This window comes from Diceros bicornis, chromosome X, assembly GCF_020826845.1.
Source record: "Diceros bicornis minor isolate mBicDic1 chromosome X, mDicBic1.mat.cur, whole genome shotgun sequence".
Taxonomy (NCBI): domain Eukaryota; kingdom Metazoa; phylum Chordata; class Mammalia; order Perissodactyla; family Rhinocerotidae; genus Diceros; species Diceros bicornis.
In genome coordinates, this window is record NC_080781.1 from 17,927,424 (window position 1) to 17,945,956 (window position 18,533).

Below are 18,533 nucleotides of genomic sequence, written 5' to 3' on the forward strand. Positions count from 1 at the left end.
ATTTTTTGATGTTTGTGGTTTTAAATAAGTGTATGTAGGTCATAGGCATGAGTGGGTGACGTCATTTCTTCTTACAAGAGTATGTATGGGAGAAGTAGCTGGCCACCAACAAGAATGTTGATTGAAATCATCACTGGGAATCAATAATTTAACATTTAACATTCAACATTTAAGAACCCAGCTTTTTTGGTGAGAATGCATCTCAGAAATGATCACTAAAATCAATGCTGGAATTCAACGTACTGATATAGGTTTCATTAAACACATTTTTTATATAAAATAGTATCAAGCTGTATCATTAGAATTATGTTCCTAAACTGTATTCTGATCCATTAATCTCTCATATCAATATGATGGTTTCTTGTGTGGTTTTATGCTTTTCATTTTAAATTTTATTGCTTAGCATTACCTTGATGCCATTTTTACAAGATATTTAATCACTTGGAGCAGAAAAAGAAATGGAAAGCAAATAGTCACAGCAGTGGATTTTTGTCTATCAACTGGTGTAACAACTGAAGAACACTAATTGATTAGGTTACATTTCAATACATACAGATAAGAATAGTTAAGTCATTCTGTAAAAATCAAAAAAACATAAGCAATAATAAAATTTATTTCAATATCCAAGTTATGGGTTGGGGTAACTGAAAAAACCATTAGTAACAGAGTTTATATGTTTCTGAGAGCTTTTACATGTTTTGAAGAGGAAGATAACTAATATTAGGTATGACACTAGAGAAGAAAATAAGTTTTAACTAAAAATGTAGTTGTGCTGACTTGGAGGCAGAAACAATTATATGTTTTACATGCTCAAATTAGTAAATAGCTGCAAGCAATTGTCACATCAAATTTTTGTTCACCAGTGTTTAAGCAAATTAATTAAAGGATCTAAATTACATTTGTGTTTTTCAGCCAAATGCTTTCAAAATGTTAACACTGACTACATATAATCACCTAAAATGCAAAAATTATTTTTTAGTTTTTTTGTCTTTAGATTCCATCTTTCTTTAGTTAATATCCTAAAAATGATATTTACTGTAAATTGAAGAAATTGCAAGTCCAGTTTGAAGATTGCAGTATTAACTATGCCAGTAAGACTGGACAGCACAAGAAGAAATACCCTAGTGGTAGTCTCAGTACAATGTGCAAAATTTGATGATTCAATGGAAAAAGCCATATTGTAGTATAACTCTAAAGTCGATATTAGTTGTATGTTTTTTAACTACGTACATATTTTTATGCACATATATCTGTATTTTTTAACCTATATAGATGTGGTTCCCTGATCAAATCCATGGTTGGAAAAAATGTTTGTTTTCTTGGTAGTCTGATAGGAAAGGGAAGATTACATGCTTATAAAAGAAGACTCAAACTTTTTGTATTTATAAATTTGGATTCTAGAAAAAGCTATGAAGAAGCTGAGAAGTGGGAGAATTTTGAATGCATGTGTTTCCCTTGCTTAGGTTCTTTTCAAGTAATTTACTACTTAAGAAAAGCTTACCCAGGAAAGAGTATGCCGGATAATTTTCCAAATTGATCTAATGTTCTTTATATGGTTGAGAAACTTACAAGATTGTATGCAATGTCTTGCCTCCTAAAATCCAGAAGACATTTTCTCTGGAGCATTTGTTTAGATGATTAAGAAGACAGTTGCTAACATAAAACAATATTCTGGTACGTGTGTTGGGAATTATAACAAAAATGTGTTTGAACTGAGTAAGGACTTGTGTGAATATTCTGTGCTAGAATAACGGATTTTGTGATCCATTTGAGTCTATGCTTATTCCCAAGAGTCAATAAAGTAAGTGGCCAGGTTTTATACTTGATGTAATCATTCATGTTTCAATGGGTATTTTCCCCCTAGAAGGCAAAGCAAGCTCTTTGTGATCTTTGCATTAGCGAATTTTAGAGATAACTACATAATGTGTAATGCACTGCTTTAATCTTGACTATTGGGGCTGTCTTTATGTCATTGGTTTCATTCAAGACTTTCCATAAGTATAGAAGTTCTTTTCTCATAGTCTTTAAGACCATTGGGGTTTCAGAGGTACATTGATACATTCCAGATGTGCTCAGTTACCTTAGAGATGTTAGAATTGGGGGTACAAGAGAAAGACCTGAGCCATCAGAGGATTTAAAGTGAGATTTCAGAGATCGCCTACAAAAGCTGAAAATTTTATTTTACAATAATCACAATCTTCCAGTGATTTGTGCCATACCGTATTGTGGGATACACTTTGAAAATATTTATATAGTTCAAACTGACAATACGAAAAATGTATGTATTCTTTTTACCTAGTAGATTTCTGAGTCCTGTTGACAGTAGTAAGTTATCATTAATTGACCTAAGGTTATAAATGTATATTTGAAGAGATGCATATGATTGTTTTATTTAGGATTTGGATATTTTAGGACATCGCATGCCAGTGCTCCCAGAAATCTATCATAGACTTGTTCTAGAAGAGTAACAATATATATGCAAATGTGTCTTCCCTGTTGGAGCCTCACTGAATATGTGGAAGGAAAGCTTTATGTCAGTAGGGCCATTTAGATATGAAAACTAAATGTTATAACAAGGTCCTTCCAGGAAATAAACCCCTTTGGATAGAATCCACAATGGATCCATGTCATATTTGGGTGCATACCCTAGTGGATCAAGGTTATACTGAAGCTTCATGCTTACTTGAGTAACAAGGTGCAGTCTTAAAATACCCTTGTATTTTATACATGTGATGATAGTTCTTAATTCTCTTCCTATACGGATTTTATCAATTTAAGAGAAAGAAGCAAAATGGTAAAATTTTTAAAATTACCCTTTATTTCTACTTTTTTTCTTAAATTGGAAATCCTTTATAGTACAATGATAACTGCCTTTCTTATACTATGTTATGAGCAAATGATTGAAAGTAAATGTTGCCAAGATAGGAGAAGCTATCCTTCTGCATTATTAAGCTCAAATATTTAGGTATTTTTTCCGAAACTAAGGAATATGCCTATTAAAATTTGAATTGAATGTTGAGAGATCTTTTTTGATTTGAAGGAAGCTGTATTTGTGACTTCTTATGTATTTTCACACACCTAAATGGTTATTGGTAATAGGTGTAATTTTAATGCCACTTGTTACAACTAGGAATTTCTCACTGATAATTTCAGCTAATAGCATCATTTATTCTGTGCTTAATTTAGTCAAATCTTGCCTATCTTTCTAATGTTCTCTAATAACTTTTTCATTCTTTTAGTCATTTAATTTTGTACTCTCAATCCTTGTCCAAAGTTAGAAGAAATTTTAAGAGATTATAATTTTAAAGTATCACAAAGACGTCCTTTTGGGTTAAATAGCTATTTCCATTTTCCCATGAAACTTCTACTTTACCATACTTTATTTTTCCATTGATTAACATCTATTTTTTTAAATGAGATTCTCAAGAAAAATGTTTACTTTTTAGTTTGGATTAGCTTGACAAAAATAGTACTAGAAAAATTAGTAGAAAAAATATACTGAATAGATTTAATATTGACCATGCGTTTTACTTGGTACAAGACATATTAATTAGCCGGATGATACCTGCATGATATGCCAGTTGAAATATTTTCTGTGATTTGGCAGTTAATAAAATAGTTAGCCAATTGAGTTAAACAACAGGATTGACTATTTTCTTTTTTCTCTGCTAAGTTGTTTTTTTCAACCAGTTCAATTAATTGAACCAGCTGGCACAATCAAACCTTTTACCTGTTTAAACATATTTGAGTCTTTTTCTTCTATGTATTTGAAGTTTAGCTAGTCACATTGATGACATTAATAGCAACTCCTTGCTGAAAATAGAAACCTAGAGAAAATAGCAATTTGAAGGAAGTTGACAAGGCTAATATTTAAATTTCCTGGAAGACGAAAGGCACAAGTATCCTAAGCAGACAAGTCCAGGCAGGATAAAATATTCTGTTGGTCCTTATCTCGCACTTCAGAGGTATTTAAAATATACTTGTAACCATTGACTCCTACTTCTTTTTTCCTTCTTTCCTTCCTCTTTGTTTGGGGAGGGCAGGAATAGGTAATAACTAAGAAGAATTATCTTTAGTTCTATAGATGGTAAAAAAAAAAAGGGGGAGAGAAGTCTTCAAAATAGAAATAGTGACCCTAAAAGAGAAGAAAGAGAATAAAATTTGTTATTTTTTAAAATGCTTGTGTGTTTTTAGAACTTGTTTTTAAGTTCACTTGTAATATTAGGATATTTTAAAATAAGGGAGATATTAGAGCATTTAAAAAGCTTACTGAATGTAAGTTTTTCTCTCACAGTGCATCTGTTAGAAAGTTTTGGAAAGTAATGTACTGTATTGAATGTTTTCTTTACATTTCTATAATGATGAAATTTTGATCAGACTTGTTGTTTAGTGTCATCTGTATTTAATACCAAGATGTCCTGACAGAGAGGAAAACAATTATATACACTCACATCACAGTGACTATATATATAGTTTAAATACCTGATCTAAGAACCTGTCATTCAAAGATCTGTTATAGACGCATGTAATATATCCTTAGAAAGAATACCGTTCTTCATTTCCTCAGGTTTCATGGTGTTCATCTGTACAGGTGACTTCTGATTACCTGTATAATCTCAGGATTTCTCATTGCCAAGATTTTTGTTTCCAAAAGACGCATAACTTGACGCTATTCCAAAATCAGCCTAGTTAAACATAATACTCTTTTCTACATACTTTCATAATATCTCAAAATTCTTCAACTTTATAGTTTGGGTTTTTTTTACGTCATATGAGATAGAATATTGTAGAGTCCCAAAATATCAATTCTTTTTCCCTTTTCTCTCTCTTTCTTTAGTTTCTATTTCACATAGATTAAAATTTAACCGTCATTTTGGCAGGATATGTGATTTCAGGCTATTAAGGTGAGCTGTGTAACAAGGAAGGTCAAAAACCATGAACTGAATCGTAAACTATGTAGCCTACCCCAGTGACCTACATTGTACGTTGTATTTATGCTTGGCTTTTTGAACCAATTTTGTTTATCTGTACAAAAGTATTGTCACAATATAAAATAGTTGTAATATGCCATCTTTTGAGTGTCCAGCAATACGTGTTAAAGTAATAGAACTGTGGGTCTATATAGATGTCCTAAAAGTGTTTTCATACTGGCTAAAATGGCAACATCTTGTCATGTGAAGGTACAGTTCATTTTGTGATCATTATTTTTGTTTGCGATTGCACTAAAATTCTTATTTTTAATGTTATTGTATGTGTAGCTAAATCAGTAAGATCTGTAAGATAAACATGAAAATTTGTGAATTTTAGTTTCACTTTAGGATAATTTCTTGAACCACAAGATCATTTCCTCAAAATGCTGTGAAGCTTAGAACTGGGAGTGCTCTTAAGTTAACACATCCTGTTGTATTGCTTATTTCAGTATATGTACCATCTTAATTTACAAAAAACTTATTTAATACTTAAATACAGGCATGAAAATGAGATCTATAGCTATGCAACTAAAGATGATTTTAAACAATGATAAATGCGTGTGCCTATGAAAGGTGAAATGATTGTGTCACACTAATAATAACCATACTTTTGAAGATGTACCATAAAATGGCTTTGAGAAAAGAGTTAGTTGTGTTTATAAAAAAAAAGTACATTTTCCTGGAAAATACTCTCTCGTATTGGCCTTTCATACTCCATTTTTGTAACCTTTTCTCAGATTCTGTGACATTCTACTAACTTAGGAGTATGGTGTATCTTTTTTGGGAAAAGATCTGAAATATCTTGCTTGTATATCAGTCAAGATGTGAGTGAGCTAATTCTTTTGAAAGATACTCTTTATTATCTTTCTTTCAAAGATGGGAATCTAACAAAGCAAATTTAATTTAAACAAGTTTCTGACTGTAAGATAAGTCTTCCCATTCTGAAACACTGCATGGTACTATTACCTTATAAATGGCTTTTACGTGGTTATACCATAGCATAAGGTAAGTTGGGAACTAAGTGGAAACCTCTAGAGTAATAAATTATTTGTTTTTGGAGATTCAAGGAATATCTATGTGCTAAATAAATAACATGCTTCTGATTTCAGCCAAGTTCAAAAACTTTGCAGAAATAGATCATTTTAAAATGATAACTATGTGTCGTTGTTGTTGTTGTTTTGTGTGTTGTTTGTGTGCGTATGTATTTTCTTTTTCATTTTAACCAGCCTCTTATACCTAGAAGTCCCACAAGCAGTGTTGCCACGCCTTCCAGCACCATCAGTACGCCCACCAAAAGAGACAGTTCTGCCCTCCAGGATCTCTACATTCCCCCTCCTCCTGCAGAACCATATATTCCCAGGTATAAAACTAACCATCATGTTGTTCTAGGCAGCTTCCATTTAAAGACTAACTGCATGTAAACTCTGAAGTAAATTCTCAAGGAACACCTTGAATATTTTCTCAGTTAGGAATTCTGAACACATTCTAGAAAATCATTGCATTATAGAGAATGCACTTTGGTTAATAATAATAATAACAATAACTAATTTGTATTAAATACTATTCATTAAATATCTTAGAAACATTATCTCCTGGAATAGGAAAGTAATATTAAAGAACAATTAGTATTATATAAATAAGTAAAAAATAAGTGAGGCTCTTTGGCTAAGAATCCCCTGGAAATCTCATGTTACTTTGAAGCATTTTATGCTTTTTTTTAAAAGAGAAAGTTATAGATAACTATTATGCCTTCTTAAATGTATATAATGAGGGAGTTTGGGTTTTTTTTATGATGATGGAGAGTGTTTTTTCCCCCTAATACTTCTGTATCTACAATTTCCACTTGATTAGGTCATTAATGTTTCTTTCAGAAAGTAGAGAGAGTGTACAAGAGAATGAGTTGCCATTAAAGTCTATTTTCTAGGTTTCTTGAGGATGTATTTCCATTTCATTCCAGATTCCTATTTGAAATTCCTGGCAGGTATGGAAGACTACAGCTTTGCGCCATAATGCATTCTCTCCAAAAGCATTCTGATATCCAGCCTTGTGGAATACAAAAATTATGGAAAAGGGCCAGCAGTAAATGGGGATAATTAATACCTATCACAAAAAACTTGATTCAATTTTTAAATTAGTTGTGCAGTCATTCAGAAACAGTAATTTAAGTTCTCTTGTTTTCAAGCCATACTTAATATTAAATTTCTTCAGTATATAAAGGAACTGAAATTCCTTGTTTTAATTAATTTTCACTTTACTTTAGTACACCTAATGTTTCATACTATTAGATATGATAGCATTGACATTTTATGATCTAAATGCTATGTGACAACATGGCATGTCCACAAATACCGTTAACCTCTAGTAACAAAGCTATAGTTTTGCAAATGTTTTAGTTCTTATTTTTGAGAATTAAATGTAGCTGTGGGAACGTGGTTTATGAGAAGATATAATTTACTAAGCTGACTTTTCATATATGTAACATATAATTTACAGTCTTATGTGAAATTTATAATCAGATGTACAAATCCATTCAATATCCTGGTCAAATGCAAGTTGCATTTTAATTCTATTAAAATAGTGTCAGACTTTCTGAATACTCTTGCATGAGAAGCAATAAAAGCATGTGTGTTTCTAATAGGAAGTGACTCTTTTTTGTTTTTTTTCATTTTAATTGGAAAGATTTTTATTTTAGTCCAAATGATTATTTAAGAGGCCTTATGCTTCAGAGGGCTACATGTACAGGTAAACTTCAGAAGATTATTTTTTATCAAATCTCTGCAATTTTTTAATGTTCTTTCCTTTTCTCTTGGATAGGGAGAAACTTGTTATAAAAAAGTGTTTCCTAGACAGAAAGTATTTAAAATACACTTTAGAAGACAAAAGAGTAAAATGATCCAGTTTTGTCCTCTGAGTGTGGTGCAGATATGATTAAGCGAATATATTGAAGTTAATAAAAATCTTGAGCATGCTATTTAAAAATATTAGAGAATGTAAGAAGTTGAAGTATCAACATAGTGGTACTTGTTTTATCAGTATTGCTTGAAAGCTCCATACTTTTTCGTAAAATTCATAATTAGAGTTTATTATCTCACTTTGATTCTTAGTGTGTAATTTAACAGAAAATTCTAAATAATATTTTGAGTCAAATTATTAGTTACCCACACTGTCGTTTGATATAGCACAGTCAGAACAATCCATGCATCAAAGTCCGTTTATACCACAGACTTCTATAAATTATCTGTATTTTCTGGTTTGACTTGAAGTTATAGTCGGAACTTTTTGTAGTTGTCATTCTTTTTATAGATACAGCCTTGGCACTTTTTTTCCATTTTCTCATTTTGAGGATGAATGTGGTTCACCTAATTTAACTCATCTGAACATTTCTTTTTTCCTATATTAAAAAAATTTTGTATGTAGGATAGGCATTTTGGTGTTATGTGAACATATATAAATTATATGTTTAATTTGAATGTAAATAATAAAGGCTTTCTCATCTTAAAACCAAAAAACCTTTAAGAATGGTAGGGCTAAGTTGTCAAATTATGTAGAATTTTTTTCACATGATTACAATTCTTGGAACACATTTATTCCCGACAAAAAATATGGTTGCAAAAGTGCCTTTTTTCTCTAAAAGAGAAAACACTAATGTATGTGAATTGACTGAAATTTAGTCATTTTTTTATTATGTCTTATGACTATATACAGTTCCATTATCATAGTATGTAATGAAATTTTTGTACCTAAGTTTCTATGATGAAAATTAAGATTTTGTAGGTCTTTGCACAACTATGAAGTTTAAGCACTAATTTTTCTTCCTAATTTTACTATCAACCGTTATATATAAAGAAAGTCCAGTAAAGAGCAGTGCTCTAACTTTTCATCTGTTCCCTTTAATCCTTTTTTGAGCTAAAGTATAGATTTATTACATACATGTATAGATGTATAACATTAAGAAAAGGTTTTAATAAATCTTTACAGCAGAACAAATTAATACATTGAGTTCTTCAGGGGCTCATGTTGTGAGTGCATACATACACAGGCACACACACAAAGGCACACAGAGTTAGATACATAATACGTGTGTCAATTCATTCTACTGCAAAGTTTGTTTTTGGTTTGAATTTCTTAATTCAGCTTTATTTGAGTGCATTCCATATAGATGGGTTTTAGTAAATCTTCCTCGTTGGTATAAAGCCTCTCTTCCATATCATTATTGAGTAAGCAATACCAGCCCTTCCGATTGTCTGCCACAGGGCATGTCCATATAAATAGAGCATGGTAAGTTAACTAGGGCTGAATCTCCCTGTGATCTCAGCTGCATTAACGTTCATGTCGCAGGCCTCACAGAAAAGGCTCTCCATTTGTTGATAAGTACAGCCTTAACTCTGGTACCACGAGTTCATTAGGGCTGCTTCCAAACTAATTGCAGTGTCAATTTCCTTTTGATAGAAGACTAACAGTAACAAAAAGTACCAGGCAATTTGTTCAAGAAAAGTTTTTAGCTAGCTGAAAATAAAGTTCTACATGGATTTTATATTTGTTTTCTTCATGTTGCCTAAGAACTAGCTATGTAGTTACAATTTGGTGAGAAGCAATGCTTTTATTTTAAAAAAATAAGAGTGAATGACAGTGTAAATGGCAACCTCACCTTGTGATGAGTTAAATACATAAGACAGCTTGCTGATTCTGTCAGTTTTTAGAATATTATTTATGACTTTCTACATATTTCAAATACTAGGAATATAGTTATCTTCATTTGAACAAACCTAATCTAGATATTTGTATCCAGATACAGAAGTATAGTATACTATAGTATAGAAGTATAGTATTTTTGCTGCACTGAAACTCATATTTTGGAGTTGACATTAGATTTATAAGCTCATCGCCATCTTATAAGATGTACTATGTCAATTAAAAATTTGTTCTTTTTATTTGTCTTGTTATAATTCAGTTTATTCTGTTGATTTAAGATTTACATCTTGGCACTTAACATAAAATTAAATTTTTATCTGGTTTGATAGCATTCATGGCAGTGTTTAGGGTAGAACTGGAAACAATTAAGAACTAAGAAGAAATAAAATTAATGATCCACAAGGGAATAAACATTGCATTTACATTTGTAGTCATGTTCTAGAAGACAAGCTCTTCTAACAAAAATTTTATAGCTAGTCAGTGAAATATATCATAAAATAAACAGGGTTCAATTTAACCAATCCTAAATGGAATATTTTTACCAATATACCACTCATAGGCTCAGTCACTTGGGCTGTGTGAGTAATACTATGTGTGAGTAATAGTTTTAGGGATCCCATAAATTATTAGAGATTTTTCTCTTTAGAATCCTATAGAAGAAAAAAATCAACTTGCCATCATCTTAATCCCAGTCCTTAAACTCCATATTTTATCAGATTTCTCCACACTCTCTCCACAAGAAATGTTGCTGATATATAATGAAATTTTGATATATCCATTTAGAATGAGTTCTATGAATATATTTTTTTTTACTATTAAATGAGATACATAGAGCTTAACTACTGAGAGTAATTCTTTTCATTAAGGTTTATTTAAATTATTAAGCTGTTTGGAATTCTTAAAATACAGGTTTATATAGTGGTAATTTGGATTTTAAGGCCGCAGTACCCTTACAGGGGTGGTAGTTCTTAAACACATTTTTGTCTTTAAGCGTTGCAGATATTACTGTGAATCAGTTAGGTGAACTGACAGAATAAAACTATATTATTAACATTGTTAACATTATACCTACTGTCTTGAGCACTAAAAGCAATTTCTGTGCTAAGATGATTTCCTTTGTATGCCATAGTACAGTGAAAATGGACTAGAGCAGGAGTTAGAAGATTCATGACCCAGTTCTACCTCTGTCATTTTATTAGTGGAGTGACATTTAGGCAAGTCATTTAGCCTCTCTGAACCTGAGCATTTTTTTTCCTGCAAATTAGGAATAATTAAAAATTGCCCTATAAACTTCAATGAAAGTCTGGAAAGATCAGAAGATAAATTTTATAGGAAGGATATTATTATTATTTTAGACCCTCTCTGCCAATTACCACCCTAACACTTTCCTACATCCTTCTCCTTTACCCTTTCTTTAGGGATGAAAAAGGAAACCTTCCTTGTGAAGACCTCAGAGGACATATGGTGGGCAAGCCGGTACATAAGGGATCTGAATCACCAAATTCATTTCTGGATCAGGAATATCGAAAGAGGTTTAATATTGTCGAGGAAGATACTGTCTTGTATTGCTATGAATATGAAAAAGGAAGATCAAGCAGTCAAGGAAGACGAGAAAGCACCCCGACTTATGGTAAGAGTTCTTCTCTTACATTGACATAAGAACGTGTGTCTGGCATGGGAATCTCGATTTCTTTTCATAGGCTTCTGAGTTATGAAAATTTCTTGATAGCTTTTGAATCTTCATAGTTAATCTGTTTCTGTCACATGCTTCTAAGTGGAATCTCAACAATATGAGGCATGACATTAAAAATTATTCTAAATTTTTCAAAGATAAGCAAGAACAGTAGGTAGCCTTTTAGCTCATTAATGATTTATGAAAACCTTTTTGAATCACATGTAATTTTGGTATGTTGGATGTTACCAAATTGGAATAATTCAAAGGTTTTTTCTTTCTTTTTTTAGTGAATACATTATTGTTGACATGACTTCTTTAAAATAAAATTATGTCCTTATTCTTCAGGGATTAAAAAATTCATTAGACTTTTCTGGGGAAAATCTCATCTCGATTTTTATATTTTTTAAAAAGCTGCAAAATTTGAGTGGAAGTGGATTTTAAATAGTCTGGACATACTGTATTTAAGGGAAAGATAGGCCTAGAGTTACCCTGTCCCTAGGATTTTTTATCTCTGACTCCTGTTTTCCCATGCACGACCAAGCAAGTAAGCCAGTCACAGTTACTTAGAATTGATATAGTGTATCTGAAAGATTTGCAGATAAAGTTGCCTAAAGTTAACGTGCTAAAGCCCATGGTCCTGTTGTAAGAATGAATGGATTTAATTGGAAGTCTGTGCTCCTCCCTTTCCAATTTTCAAACTAATCATTTTCAGTGAGGAGCTTGTACTTTGGGAAAGGACAGGTTCCCTGTTGATTAGTCCCCACTTGATCAGTGAGAGCTGAGAAGAAGGAAAGTTGTTTTTAACTTGCCGTTTCCACCTGCCCCCATCACTTGTCCATCATGACCAAATGCTTCCCTCCTGTGGTCCCAAAAGATTAGTCATCATGTATCTTATTACCCATGGCTTATTTCCTTAAAGCTTTTTGGTAATAATTATATATGAAGTTTTACCCAAAATGATCCTAAAGAATAGGAACCATACTTATCTTACTTTGTGCTATTCTCTGTACATGTGCTTTTTATCATAAGAATAAGTAAGGGTATTTTTTAGCATAGCTCCTTAGTTATACTACTCTTGTGGCACTTATTTTGAACTGTCATAACTTGAAGGTATTTGCACCCTTGCTTTTCTCCTATTATATTGCACTCTGCAATATAGAGGCCTGCCATCTTTGTTATCCCTACCCCTGCCCCATCACATAATATAAGATTTTTGTTTTTATTTATTCATTCCACAAGTACTTATTGACTACCTGCTGTTGGATAGGCAGTAGTGCATATCACCTCTTCTTTTTTTTATATCCCGGATTTTCTGGCTATTTTCTACTTGTGTTACAGTAGATAAGAATGTTTAATTTAAGGGGAAAGTATAGTCACCAGATGAATTTGATTACTGATAGCTTTATAAAAATTATGTTAACTAAGTTCTTACTTGAATGGCTATGAATCATTAGTCCCTTCAGACTACAGTTTAAGTACCTAGTGCCATCATGTTCCACAAATCGTATGTCTCTTAATAAAACAGAATACTGTTTAAATTTCAGAAAATTTAGATATCCTATAGATGTCTGATATATTTTTGTAAACCACTTAGGGGAAAAAAATGTATATATGCTTAAAATAGGGATAAGGAAGTAAAACAAAATTTTTTTTAAATTTTTGATCCTGAAAGTTTTTTTTAAAAATTTTGAGCCTAAAATATGATCTGAACCTTCAGTGGAGATACTTGTAGATATTTCAGTGGAGATTCCCTGAAGGTTGTGCCAAGTAACTTACACTTAAACATATTTAATTTAAAATCAGATTTTAAATAATAAAACTTAGCTGTCACACACATGAATTTGTGGCCATAATTTTCCCAAAGATTAGTTTATGTGTTAACTCATTCATCTAACATTTCTTGTTTACACAGTCAGCCAGGCCCTGGGGATGCAAAGGTAAATAAAATATAAGTCCTTCAGAGGGAAGAAACAAGCAAAGACATGCATTGCAGTCACTTTAGGGAATTAGGAAGATGTGGACAAAGTGCTGCACTATCCCGGAAGCTGAAGCCCCAGAGTCAACTTGGGAAGTCACATAAACAGATGTGACATTTATGCTGTGTTTTAAATGATGAATAGCCATCATCCGGGGTTTCTAAATGCTAGTTATCTCCACCACATACCTGGCACTTTCTCATACCTAGGTCTGAGATCTTAGGGTTCATCTGAATCTCTCAGCCCAGACCCTAAAGGCCCCAATACAAATTACTGCAAATCTTCACAAGCAATAATCGATGACAACTTCTTTATTTAACCTATAAAGTGGTCCCATTACATGGACCCCCAAATGTGACAATATTCTCTTGGATTTAAAAATGATAATGAAAATACATGATCTTGCTGAAGTATATTGCAAAAAGAACTAAAGTACAAAAAAGCTTACATTTGATATTTTCTGAAAATGACCGTAATTTAACTTGTTAGCACTTGTGTGATACCTTAAAATACAGTGTATAAGTCCTTTCGCCTTAGTATTCAACTCAGTTCTTAGTCGCAAATACCCTTATCTTGAAGTGTATGGACTTAGCCACCATTACTCTCCTATTAACTTCCCAGATTACCTGTTTACTCAAAGAGGTTTAGAGTTAAGATTATAAGAGTCTAGATAGGATTTTGAGAAGCAAAGGAGAAACATGATTCAGTTCTTAGTATGTGCTTTTGGTTAAATATGTATGTACTTGTTATATTCTCTTACTATATCCATATTTAAAAGTTAGACATAATATAAGACAAAAATATTTAGGGAAGTTCTGTTATTAGACACAGTGACAGAGAAACACAGATGTAAAGAAAAATACTAGAAAATATCCAAGTTGTGTGCTTTAAAATATATTGTCTAACCAAGGTTCTTGTTTTATATCATGGACTGACTAGGTGTTGCTAAGACTGAGTTAAAAGAACAATTATTTGCCCTAAGCTATTAGACAAGTACAATATGAATAGACAGTGGATGGCACTTCTGGAAAATAAGTAAATAATAACTGTTGAGCTTTTATATATGCCAAGCACTGTTCTAAGCATTTCAAAGGCATTAACCCATTTAATCCTCACAACAACCCTAAGAGGTAGATACTAATAAATTCCTTGTTTTACAGATGGGTTGAATAACTTAACCAACTAGTAAGTGGCTGAGCTGGGATTAAGTACCCCTGGATATTTGTTGACTCTCCAGTGGTATTAGCTAACTAAATGTGATGAAAATAATTTCCAAAAATTGTATTACTCCTTCCAAATTCAAGTATGTGATTTCAGAGAAGCAGAACTAGGTCTGATTTTGTATGTTCTTGTATATGTGGTTTTGTATTTACTGGCACTTTAATAAACATGCATTTACATAGACATGGCCCTGACAGACCTTAGGAAAAGATGGCTAAATTGAGGGGTTAAAATTAGCAATAATGTGTTATGTCCTTTTTAAGTCAGAGAGCATAAAATAGGTTTTACTTTCCTAAAAACATAGACAAGAATAATTCCTGGAAACACAGATACAGTAGGGGAAGCAGCCTAGATTAGTGGTTACTATGTAGCATCAGCCATACTTGATAATCCTATTTTTCATCTAATTACTCCAGTGTGACCTTGAGCATGTTAGTGTAAGTCTCAGTTTTCTCATTTGTGAAATGAAGGTAAATATCTGCCTCATAGACTTTTTGTGAGAATTTAGTGACAATGCATTGTAAATTGCCTAGAAAGTGCCCAGTATGTGCTAGGTATTTATTTTCACTGTTGTCATATTTTCACTGTCATTATGACATAAAAACTTTAATGTTGCTAAGATAATAGATCTTAAGTGTTCTCACCACAAAAAAAAAAAATAGGGTAACTATTTGGAGTGATGGATATGTTAAATAGCTTGGTTGTGGTAATCATTTCACAGTGTATGCGTATATTAAATCATCACATTGTACACCTTAAATAGATACAATTTTTATTTGTCAATTATATATCAATAAAGCTGGAAAAAAACAATAACAGAACTTATAGATCTCAACTTGTAAATAATAATAATAATATCAGCCATGTTAAATTCTTTGAAGAATAAGATGGGGTGAATAAATGGGTAGTTCAATAAAAAAAAAGAAACTTTAAAGTGAAAATACAAAAGGAGAAAAAGGATAGCCTTAAATCACTTTAACTATTTGGTCTCATCTGCTCATGCTTCAAAGGCAGAGGTTCAAATTTGATGAGATCAGTTGCTTGGCAACTTTCAGAGTGGTAGTATTTCCCATTAGCTTTCCCTTTTCGCTGTTCACAGACTCCTTGCCCTTGCTGTTCCATCATAGCACATTTCTATGCATAGAAACCTGCTGAGGTAGACACAGCTGGCTAACCTTTGTGGCCGTGAGTGGTCATATTTTATAAGAATAGGAGGAAAACATATTTTTTATAATAATATCACAGAATAGTATTGGTTTGAAGGAATGCAGACCTTTTTTGGTTTATTGAAAATCCAGAACCTCACAAAAAGCACATGAATGAATGCAAAGCTGGTATTTTAGAAATGCTCCTCATAAATGTTGTTTGTACACATTGTGCATTGAGGAAAATTAATTTCTGTAACATTCATTATACCTGAGCATTTTCCACTCGGGTAGTTGGGGCAAGAGAAAACCAAATACTGTCTCCTTTTTATCCACATGAATAGCAAATGGCTTGAAATGACTTACAGCAGCATGTTGAAGGGCCTATGGGCAATGACACTGTAAACTGAGTTTTATCAATGTGAAGAGAAGATATTATCTCTAGGTTACAGGGTCTCTTATCACACTTCAACATTGCCCTTCTGCTTGTTTTACAAATTCATTCTATCTTTTGGGGAGTCAAATTATAATTAATAGCATTATTTTAAACATTTCTTAAAGTATACACAATACATTCACACTTCTTTATTTCCGAATACAGGCCTGCTCTCTTTCCTGTGATTTTTGAATATAAATTATCTTTCTTATCAGGTAAAAGTTCAGCTGTCATTCATCAGCTATGCTAGATAGAAAAGAAAATGGGATTCTAACCACAGGAAACTTTTGTGTTCAGCTAAAACGTACCACTTCCAAAGCAAAACTAACCATAGAAATAAAATTACTGATTCAAAAATGCACAAATATGAGATGTGTACTATATTCATAGGAATTCTTATTCCTTTGGAGTTACTTAATATATTTCATAAAGACTGCGTGTTGGTTAGCTTCACAAAATGATTTTGAATATCAAGCTGATGGTGATAAGGGACCACGTAATTGATGGAAAAGTAGTTCAGCAATATTTTGGCATAAAAATAGTCTGTTCCTAATGTAAAAATTAGAGTAATCACCTAGGGAAGGCACTCTTCCTTAATTTGTGTAATTTTACTCATAGAAATAGCAGAGCATGAGTTTTGAGGTCAGATAGACCTGAATTTGGTGACACAGCTTGGCCTTTAATAACTGATTGAACTTGAACTTGAGCCTTAACTTCACTATGTTTTTGTTTCCTTATCTGTAAAATGGGATAGCGGTATTATTATGCATAGTGTTTTTACGAGGATAAAATGAGATAATGTATGTCAACTACTTAGCACTGTTCTTGCCTCATAGAAAGTGCTCAAGAAATGGTGCCTAAATAGCATAATAAATTACTGCTGCTCATAAATAAACATGTCCCAAAGATTGTCAGGTGCTGATGGATCTAGTTAACACTTTATCCTCTCCCTGTGGAGGAACTTAATAAAGGACAAAAGGGCTTGAAGTATTTCCTCGGTTCGGTGCCTCTACCCACCCAATAACCAGCCATTTAAATCATAACAATTAAAAGAAATATGAATAGAGTTTGTCCATTTCTTTTGGTTTGGTTTTGAAAAGTAGAAGGAAGAACATTCAAATAGCTAATAACACTAGAAACTGCCCTGATCCAAGTTTTAAGTTCAGTTATGGAAATCACTAGCTCATATGCTGGGCAGAAAGGCCTAGCCATAACCTCTCACCATCAGAATTCTGAAAACAATTCAGACCCCACACCTTTTTAAAGTTTAAGATTAGGTGCTAAAAAAAGAGAGAGAGAGAGAAAATAATATGTAAATTAAATAAAATAGTTGGAGACTCGCAAAGAAATGAAACCTGGCAAGAAAAGATCACCCTGAAAGAATTGACGGTACTACGTAATGAATAAAACAGTAGGATTAAGAAAAAGGAACTTTTAATAAAAGTACAGAGTATTAATATGTGGATAAAATGGAAAGATTATAGCAAACCAATTGAACAAAGCTGATGCAAGTATCAGAGGGAAAAAGTCACTCTTCAAATGAATTAATTAATCAACAGAAAGATAGGAACTAGGTGAAATAGTGCTTCCCTTAAAGACAAAATGGGAATGCCAAAAATAGAAACAGTCTAATTCAGTGATTCTCAACTGGGGTCAGTATTGTCCCCCAGGGGACATATGGCAATTTCTGGGGACATTTGTAGTTGTCATAACTGCCACTAGGTGCTACTGGCGTCTAGTGGGTGGAGGCCGAGGATACTACAAAACATCCTACAACGAGCAGGGCGGCTCCCAACAATAAAGAATGATCCAGTCCAGAATGTCCAAGAGTGCTGCTGTTGAGAAACTGTAGCTCACTTAAGAAGAATCAACTGCAGACAAATTGAATACAGAAGCTGGTACATATGACTAGAAAATCAAAGGGCCCTTCTATGACACAGGGCCAATTACCTTTTTTTTTTATTCAAAGAATCTGGGAAGTTATTGTCCTGGAAAGATAGACCTACATTTATTCACACTTCACATATTTTCTGGGCAGAGTAGTATAACGTTGTGAGTGTCTGGGATGACCTACCCTGCTCTACAATAGAAAACATAATCATGACACTCTCTGGAGCAGGAGGGGACCTATTGTCCCTAGTTGAAATCAGAGTACATTTTCCCGTAGGGGAAAAAAATATAGTAAATGGCAGCTAGGTAAAATTTAAATAGAGTGGTTAGAGTTAGGTTTCAAATCAAGATATGGCTTAAGGATCCAGCATTTGCCTAAATATATTCTTCAGATCACTAGTTCTGGAAAAGAATCTTTGTAAAAGAAAGAGGTTATGTGGTTAAATATAAGATTGGCAAGCTCTGCATATTTTATCCCCCTCTTGGAGATTAATAAGTGCGCATTAACATACTAGAAGCTTTGAAGGT

General features: G+C 32.6%; 1 protein-coding gene across 5 annotated transcripts in view; it reads left to right on the forward strand.

The window, feature by feature from the left end:
• CNKSR2 (connector enhancer of kinase suppressor of Ras 2) overlaps positions 1-18,533 on the forward strand; it is a 251,077-nt gene that overhangs the window by 140,854 nt on the left and 91,690 nt on the right. For all 5 annotated transcript variants that reach the window (XM_058535561.1, XM_058535562.1, XM_058535563.1 and 2 more), the window contains 2 exons: positions 6,197-6,330; positions 11,081-11,292. In XM_058535561.1, coding sequence (XP_058391544.1) covers positions 6,197-6,330; positions 11,081-11,292 — 346 coding nt within the window. The remainder of the gene's footprint in view (positions 1-6,196; positions 6,331-11,080; positions 11,293-18,533) is intronic.